At 47.9% G+C, this 9,355-nt stretch overlaps 1 protein-coding gene across 1 annotated transcript; it reads right to left on the bottom strand.

Annotated features, from left to right (window-relative positions):
* Positions 1 to 1,076: 1,076 nt before the first annotated feature.
* On the bottom strand, positions 1,077 to 6,001 carry MSX2 (msh homeobox 2). The gene is made up of 2 exons (XM_059919650.1): positions 5,611 to 6,001; positions 1,077 to 1,729 (listed from the first exon to the last, which is right to left on the bottom strand). The coding sequence occupies exons 1-2, from the start codon at positions 5,987 to 5,989 to the stop codon at positions 1,305 to 1,307; spliced, it is 804 nt and encodes a 267-aa protein (XP_059775633.1). The 5' UTR covers positions 5,990 to 6,001; the 3' UTR covers positions 1,077 to 1,304.
* Between the last annotated feature and the right edge of the window lie 3,354 nt (positions 6,002 to 9,355).

Below are 9,355 nucleotides of genomic sequence, written 5' to 3'. Positions count from 1 at the left end.
AGACTTTACTGCAATAAAACAAAGGTTTAATTTAATTCAGAATAAGAGATAAGAAATAACTCTTCAATAAAATATATAAAATTATACAAGGCACCCTTTCAAAGGGATAAAGGTATACTTGGATGGGCGAGGGGGAGCTGGATAGAAAAATGAAATACCAAGGAGCTATATGGGCTGTCTGACAACACCATTTTTTATCAAGTCAAAACATGGCTTTACCCTCTGCCCCCAACATGTTAAAAAAGTATATAAATTTTTCTAATAAGTTTAGCACATACAACAGGTACACACACAGAGAAAGCATGATTTTTTTTCTTTTTAGATCTATTCATTGTTCAGGAATATTTAGTATAGATAATGGTTACAAGATATTCATATTTTTTAAGCAGAGAATTAACTACACACATCCCCCCCCCACAAAATCACCTTTTCAATGTGTGAGGACTGATGTACCTAGTGGTTCACAGAAACCGTCAATTCCTCCCGACATGCTTTAGAACTTTTCACTCTCCAATTATCTGAAATGAAGTTAAGCAACAGCCTTGAGAGGAATTAGGAAGGACTTCCATTTTCCACCTTACCCCGAGGCACTCTCAGGATTCTTCTCATCCCCCTTTTATTGATCTTACAAAAACGTTTAACAATGTGTAACAAACAAGGTGGAGAAGGGGGAAAAAAATAGGGCCAAATAGGGTCATATCTAGTGAGTTTTTAAATGCACGTAAAAAATGCAAGAACATGATGTGTCCCCTTCTCTGGAATCTTTCCATATCTACTGCCTATGCACATAGTGTCTAATTCTAATGTTTGCAAGTCAGTCATCCAAATCATCAGATTTCAGCAATTTTAGTAAATAATTTGTCTCCCCCATAAGAAAAAACAACAGGTAGACTTAATTAAGCAGTCTCTTTTAGGAAGGTGATATATAGAGAAAAAGGATATATATATATATAGATATATATATATATATATATAAATTTTACCTTTCAAAATAATTTGATTTTTACGTCTGCTGTATAAAAATGTATTATATTTTATTATATATATATTTATATATAAAAACCATCAGAGCCAATCTTGTGAAAGGAGAAGGGGGGGGTGGCATCTGGAAGATTACACCAAGAAAACGGGGCTTGGGTGTCTCCAGTCAAAAGAACCAATTTCAACTATGTCTGTGGCCCTGTCGATCTAGCCGCTGAGGGTGGTGCATGCAAGGTTTGCAGAGCAGGACTGTCTTCTTGCAGAGGGAGGGGGAAGGCTTTTAAACAAACATCCATCCCGGAAGTCTATTGAGCTGGTCTTCCTTAGGACAGGTGGTACATGCCATATCCCACTGGAGTCGCATAGAGTCCGACGGGCGGGATGGGGAGCACAGGTCTATGGAAAGGGTAGGACGCGCCATATAGGGAGGCTGCTTGCAGGGGCGAGTTGATGGGGAAAGGGAGGCTGAAGCCAGAGGGCAGCATAGGTTTTGCAGCCATTTTCAGCTTTTCCAGTTCGGCCTCTTGCAGTCTTTTCGCCTTGGCTCTTCGGTTCTGGAACCAGATTTTGACCTGTGTCTCTGTGAGGTTCAGAGAGCTGGAGAACTCTGCCCGCTCTGCGATGGAGAGGTACTGTTTCTGGCGGAACTTGCGCTCCAGAGCGAGGAGCTGGGAGGTGGTGAAGGGTGTGCGTGGCTTCCGATTGGTCTTGTGTTTCCTCAGGGTGCAGGTGGTGGGGCTCATGTGTCCTAGGGAACAGAGAATGGGGAGTGAGTTAGCAAAAGAAAGTGGCTTTCTCGCCAGTTGTGTCCGTGGGGGCGGAGGGGGGGGGTCTTCCCTCTTCACCTTTCAAAAAGGTACCTCCGTCAAAACCATGTGTGGTTGGATTTTTTTTTGGGGGGGGGGTGGGGATAGAGAAGGACCATACTTAAATGGATAAATTGTTTTTTTAAAAAATTGAATCTTTTTCCAAAAGTTTGGGAGTTTTATGGTGTAACAGAACTTGCTACATGGAAAACAAACAGCATTAGAGATAATGAAATATGGACAGACCCCTCATAAATCAAGAGAGCTGAGGGTTCTCTGAGAAACAAAACCCCATCTCTTCTTGATATCGCTTATCTTAAAAATGGGGGGCTGGGTTCATGATAATCCTCACATCCCTAGGACACTGAGATAATCACATATGAGAAGGAAAATGAAAAGGGTCTTATGAACTGGGTCCATCCCCTCTCTGCACCAGGAGAAGTTGGGATTGCATCAACATATTTATGAAGGATAATCGTGCCGATAAGGTCTGCAGTAAATTAATAGCATCTATGGATTGGTGAGCAGCCTCATGCAATAAACAACCACACAGCTGTCATTCCCTCCAGTCTACAGATTATAAAACCTGAACATCATTTTACAGATCTGGATGTGGGATAACTTTCTTGGCTGGGTGCTTCTGTAATATAAACTTTACTAAGAAGGAGGGGAAAATTAGCTCGGCCATAAATGTAAATGTCAGGGGAAATCACGCTGCCTCCTGAATTGAGAGCATGTGATGACATTTTAGCCATCTCTCCTACCCATTCTATGGTTTGGAGGCAATGTGTAAATGATTAGCTTGTTGTTGGAATTTAGAAAGAAGGAATAACAAGCAAAATAAAGGTATGCCAACAGCATCCAGACTCCATATTTAAAATGGGTTCAATTATAGGAAATCATAGGACAGGGCATCCTTGTAATTCCATAGCATCAACTAACTTCGGGCTTTTCCTTAAAGGAAGCTGGGGTGGAGCTGAGGGACAGATGCTAAACAATTCATTTTCTGCATTTGGCTTTTATGAGCTATGCTAATTTTCCAAATGTAGCCACCGTAGTAACTCCAAAGCACTCCAAAGGGAGAATGTCGCATTTCTTGTTTAGTTACTTTGGTGGCCCAAGAAAGAGTTTACACTTCATACTTGAAGGTGACACAGCACAAGTCCCAACCCAGCCTCCATTTCCAATAAGAAATGGATTTGTCCTAATGTGTCATTGTTAACCATCACTTTTAAATGGCTAAAAAAGAAAGAGGTAGTGGGTTCTGCCGTCAATCAAAAAACAGAAATCTGGGAGAGAGATGGGTAAGAAACTACCACAGGAGAGTAGACTTTTGCATATGCTAATCCCTAAGTAAGCCAGAGAGCTGGGGGTGCCTACTTCTTAATTTACAAATAAAATAAAAACAATCAGAGACTCAGGGACCTGTGAAATTCTCATCCTTCACAAACGTGACCTGGCTAGCTGGGAGGACCCAGTGGTCACAGCTCAGATACCAAGCTCCTAGAATCTACACTTGCCTCTGCTCTACGTTTGGAAGCGATTCTGTGCCTGGGCACGGTCATTCTGGCTGCTCCTAGGGGCTGCATTTGAATTATGAAATCCAGGCGACGGGATCTCATGTGTGTATCAAAGCTTCCCTCCCAGCGCACCTCTCCCCACCCTCCCACTCTCCTCCCCATTTTAAACCAGCCTGAGAAAGGGTGCGATTATACAAAGCAAAACAGCATTTATCCTACTGCCTCCTGAGAATAACAAAACCCCGGCCAGGGCAGGTGGCTTCCTCCTGCCCCAGGCTCTGTCGCTAGGCTCCCCCGGACCCACCGCTCCTACCACAGGGCTCCTGAGGCCATCTCCAGGCCCAAAGCACCAATGACCCACTTTTTTAAAAAAATTAAATCCTTTCTCAGAATCTCCTACTTTCCTCATGGAAGGGTCACATCCAGGGCCCACGGCTGCCTTACCTTCGGCCCTGGCAGGCATGCTTACAGAAACCCAGGAACCTAAGAAAGTGGAAATGTCTGACCTCTGGACACCACTCCCTGTAAGGCCTGAATCCTTGATGCGCAGCTGGGAATTGACCTGGGCCTAGGAATACACAGGCACTCGATATCTGTCAAACAAATTAAGTCCCTTAAAGTTTCTAAGCCTCTATTTCACCATCAATAAAATGGGTAACTAATACCAATCCTACAGTGTGGTTCAGAGTACCAAATTTTAGAATGCCCAGAGTCTTGTCTGCCATCAGATAGGTGATCATTAAACGTCCCCAAGTCTTTCTTGTCAAGCCCAAACTCGACGTGTGCAGATTCCTCTGAACTCTGCTTAAATGTCCTCATCTGTTACCGGGAGGCCAGCTTTAGCCACACGGAGATCAGATAAGATAATACGGTGAAAAGTGCTATAAAGTACTGTGCAAACTTGAGTTTAAATTCTTTGAGTCCTTCATCTCCACGCCCTTTGAATCTTTGGGAGTTTCTAACAGGGTGGAGAGAGATGCCAGAGGGGACAGCCACTGATGCCTGGTTATATGGCCTTGTTTTGTTCACAAAATACTTTGTATCTCGAGTTTTCGGGGCTGATGGGAATGCGGTAAAATGTGATGCTCCCAGCTTTCGGAAAAAGTCCCTATGCAGGCACCCTCTCTCACACCTTTCCTAGAGGTAGAGTGCAGATAGAGAAATCTTAAAGGCTGGGAGACAGAAGTAAAAGGAGCTACAGGGAATGGCTTCTCCATATTGCAAAAGGACCCAGGGCCCAAAAATGGACGTAAACGCTGGAAGAGAAAGCAGCTCTCCTGCGACTCTCTGTTCTCCTTCCTCATTTGCAGGAAGCGGGGTGCAGGTGTTCGGCCCTCTGCTTGGTCTCTCTGGGGAGAGGGATCAAGGTGGCCAGGGTTGGGGCTTGGACACCAGAGCCCCTTGCCCAATTCAGCCATTGTTGGTGACCTGGCTCAAGCAAGTTCAGTCCTCAAAGTACGCATGTCTGAAAACTGGGATAACCACAGGTCCCGGGCTTCTGCCCACACTTCGGGGTTCCAGCGATGATCGGGATCTAGTGAACTAATAAGCATCACTTTGTAAACTCAAGCGCTGCTGGAATGCTGTTAATTATTACTCTGAGCCAAGCGGAGCCCCACGCTGCTGACCCCAGCCCGCTCCCAGCGAAGCGACGGGCTGGCCGCCGGGACGACCGGGAGACATTTCCTCGCCGCATAAGTCTCTGCCGCCATCCCTCCGTGTTACCGTGCTTCGATACCCGCGGGACCAATGGAAGATGATCATTTCTACCCAAAGTCGGGTTAGATTTTAATTAGCTCATCTTTATAATGAGGGCACACCTCGCAGGGTTGTGAACTTTGAAAGACAGTTAGACACTCTGCCTCTGCCTGGCATATATTCCGGTGCTCATTAAACGCGGATCCTTCTTCATTCCCCAGACTGAGACCCCGAGGGACAGTGAAAAAAAGCGAAGTGGCCTGAGCGCAGGGCTGAGGGTTAGAGAAACGGATACCCAAGCGACCCCGCAAACCCAGCTGGGTTCGCCCTTCAAAGATCAGGGCGTTGGCAATTGTGTCGAATATTCTGTACAGCTAGGGGATCCCAAACGCGCGCTGCGCGGATATTACCCAGAAGGTATCTTGGATGCCGCGGGCGCGCTGAACTCTGGGGATATTAAGGGGCCAAGAACTTGTAATGCTTGCTTTTCGGGGCGCATAGTACAGAGGGGTCTCCGTACCCCTAGCTTGGAATACTGACCCCCAGTTCCCTCCTGTACCCCGAGCACCCTCCTACCCCTTGTCCCGGCCTCTGCAGGCACTCACTTGGCGGCGGCGAATATCTGCCCGGTTCCTGCATCCATGCCGCTCCGTCTTCTGAATTTTCCGACTTGACCGAGGCTGTCTCGAAGGGCTTGACCAACGGCCCGGGGCTGTGCGCCTCCCGGACGCTGTGTCCGGGCAGCAGAAGTGGCCGCAGGGTGGCCCCGGCGGAGGCGCTTTCGGCTGGCAGTGGGGAAGTCTCCTTGGGCGGCTTCTTGTCCGACATGAGCGCCTCCACGCTGAAGGGCAGGCTGGAGACCTTGACGCGGCGCTCCTCCGCGGCCCCGTCGGCACCCCCAGGCCCCGGGCCCGGCTCGGCCACCATCGCCGGGCCCTCCTCATCAGACGAAAACAGGTCATTGCCTTTGGACGGAGAAGCCATGACTTCTCTGCCCTACGTATCTCCCGGCGCGCGACTCCGCTGGCTACCAGGCAGCTGCGACTCAAACTTTTTTGGGGGGAGACGGGAGGGGCGCGCCGGCAGCCGTGCCTTTCCTCCAAAGGGAAGTGAGAGACTCGGCTCAGCCAATCCGAGCCGGCCCTGGCGCTGACGCCACGGACGCTCGCCTCCGATTGGCTCTTCCGGAAGAGGCTGGGGCCTTTTTTTTTTTTTTTTTTTTTTCTGTTTGAAATGAATTAGGAGTTAATTACAGGAGCAGTCAGCAGAGTTGTTATCAGGCGATCCCTCAAGGGTTATAATCACGCCAAAACTGAAAAGTCTAAGGCGTAATTAAGGCCGATTATTTAAAGAGGAAGTTCGCGGAGTCCCATTTCTTCTCTCTATTGACCCCTCTTTTTAAAAGTTACCCGCGCCAGAACATGTTTAAAATCTGCAACTGACATTGCAAAAACATTTATGAAGCTCCTACTATGGGTCGAAACTGGGCGAACGTAACAGTTTTAGGGGTCAGCACTGAAAGCAAGGGCCAGCATCCCTGCTAAAAGAAATACTACATGCATGGCGCTTAGAAAAGCAGGTATTTCGCTATCAGCAAGTGCCCAACAGCGTCCGCTATTACTATAACTCCCTTAGGAGAGGGGCCGGAGCGAGCCAGAGAGGTAGGTGGTCACGGCTACCCTCTCCCAAGTAGTTCCAATTGGAAAATTTAAACCAGAGCTTTCCATCTCTTCCACTCGAAAACAAAACCAGCGCACTCTTAGAAACTTGGAATCCTCGAGTTTTCTTTTCCCTGAATCTCCTCTCTGGACATCCGGATCCGACCTTTTTCTCAAGACTGCGTGCATTGTGTGTTCATGAGTTTGTCTGAGCCTGTGTTTGTCGTGTGTTTGTTTGGGTACCAGTGTTTGCCTTCAAGGCGGAGGAGGAGTGAGGAAAAGGCATAGATAATACCTAGTGCTTCCCAACCCCCCCCCCCCCACACACACACACCCTTGCAAGTCTCAGAACTGGGTGCCAAGTTTGCCCACCCCGGACCTGTGTATCTTTTGGGGAAGGACATTTTTATTCATTGCACCTGGTTAAAAAAAAAAAGTATAGCTATCCCCACCCCACTTCAAATTATACCCGGGGTAATTACATCTCAAAGCCTTAGTGATGACTGTCTCAGTATGGGAAAGGGGAGAGCACGTGAACTTCCAATGTGCAGAGGCCTCCAATCTCTCTGCAGGCCGCTGGGCCAACACCTATTTCTTCAAATGACTCTTTCCAGGCTGCAGCTGCCTTTTCCTATATCTGAGCGATTATCCCGCAAGTGATGAGGTGAATAGAAGTGGCCCGGCTCAGGGACTTGCACACAGCAGATGCTTGCTAAACAGTTCCCAAAGCCTTGGAAGGAAGGGACACTGTTTTTAATTACTGAGATGACCAGAGCTTGGGGCTACTTCCCCGTTCAAGACTTGTAGAGACTTGACCCCCAGATCCACTTCCCAGAGCACCTCCCTTCACCCCAAACCTCTGCCTGGAGTGAAACTGTGCTGGCGGCCTAGGATAACCAGAAAAGGTGTTATCTGAATCTTAGAGGATAAAACAATCTGCACTGGCCACTTAATTCAATTTGATTAGAAATTGTCCTGAATAAAAGTTTAAAAGTAAAGAAGTTCTAACCACAGCCTTCTAAAACCCCCTTCTCCCACCACTATCAACAAACTGGAAGTTCAGAGAAAGTTATTTTAAAAAAAACTAGGAAAGTTATCTGGAGATATATGCCTTATGCATTTTCCCCTTGAGTCATACTTGATGATAGTTGGCTTGATATGCATCTCAAATACAGTACAGGTAAACCCAGATTAAGTTCTCTGCCTCCTAGAGGAAACCAGCAAGGTGCAGGCTACATATTTTGGAAGCAAACCTGAAATTCGTTTAGCCCTCTGCTGCCGAAACGTACCCAGCCACTGTTTGATAATTGTTCTTGAAAACTCCTTGTTAATATGTGTCAATTAGGGGGCATGCAAGCTCATTCCTGGGTTTGGTTTTTTTTTTTTTTTTAATTAGTACTAATAGAGAGAGCTCTTTTATTTTGATGAACTTTTCTGGGAGAGGATAAGGTAGGTACCCCTCCCTACTCTCTGGTCCTGATGTCCAGGCAAAGGGCAAAAACTGTAAAGCCAGAAACGAGAAAATAGTAGAGATTAAACAAACAACTGGTGTTCCAAGGGAGGTTGCCAACCTCTAGCCATGAACAGGAGAGATGTCCTGGGAGCAACCAGCCTGCCCATCTTGTTTTCTGCCTGCTGAGGTTGGGACAATTCAGGAAAGGGTGTCTCTTCTGCTGTGAAAAGAGTGGAACCTCAACACAGTTCTAGCCCTTTGTGGAAAACCCCGTCTGTGCATTTGGTGCTGCGTTAGCTGCGTTTTCAGAATACTGTATACACCTCTTCCTGGCCGCGTGACCTTGGTCGCGTTACTTCCCCTCCCTTAGCCTAATATTTTTTTTTTCCTCTAAAATGAGAGAGAACCCCTAACCAGGATGGCTCTTGCGGCAATTCAGTTCAAGGGGCTACATAAGATAACTAGCAGGTGTAGGGGATCCAAAAAAGCTCCACCATATTATTGTGTATCAAAAGCAGCAACAATGTATCGAATGTTTTCTCTTTGCCAGATATCCGAAATGAGGCACTTCGCCCCCTTTCACGGAGTTCACGGTGGGTTCTTTGTAAAATCTCTGGGACTGAGAATTCGGCTCGCCCTGAAAAGTTTATAGTCCCTTAGCGGAGGTCTGTCTTTGGCACTTAGGGGACATTCAGTAAAGGTTAGTTCCCGGTGACATATACGCAGGCAGAAACGTGAGGTTCCAATCAGAACTCAGTCACCACTAAGCGTCACCTCTGCTTTAGTACCTGGACCTGTCCTCCATGATTTCATTCGTTTCTTCCAACACATCGCTCCGGGCAGAAATTATTTTCCCCATTTTACAGATGAAAAGCCTAAAGCCAGGAAGCGCTAATTCTGCGGCCGGGTCACGCAGGTAGGAAGTGGTGGACCCGGGCATCTCCCCTCGCGGCACCGGCGGGTGCGCGCAGAGCCGCCGCACTCCACCTTCGCGCGCGCCCCGAGCATTTCGCACGCGCCCGGGCCCTGCGTGGAACAAACGCGCACGCGCACCGCAAGTCCCAAGACGAAAACCGTAAAGGACAGCGCGCGGACCGCGGCGTCTGCAACCTCAGGACCGATCGCTGGATCCCGGCGGCTCGGAGGAGGCGGGGGAGGGGCGGAGGAGGGGGCTGTAGACGGGCCAGGGCTGCGGGCAGGCGCCAGGCGCGGGGAGATGAAAGGCGGGCTCCGGGGGAA

This window comes from Balaenoptera ricei, chromosome 3 (genome assembly GCF_028023285.1).
Source record: "Balaenoptera ricei isolate mBalRic1 chromosome 3, mBalRic1.hap2, whole genome shotgun sequence".
Lineage (NCBI taxonomy): Eukaryota > Metazoa > Chordata > Mammalia > Artiodactyla > Balaenopteridae > Balaenoptera > Balaenoptera ricei.
The sequence above is the reverse complement of the archived record's forward strand: the minus strand, read 5'-3'. Positions and strand labels throughout refer to the sequence as shown.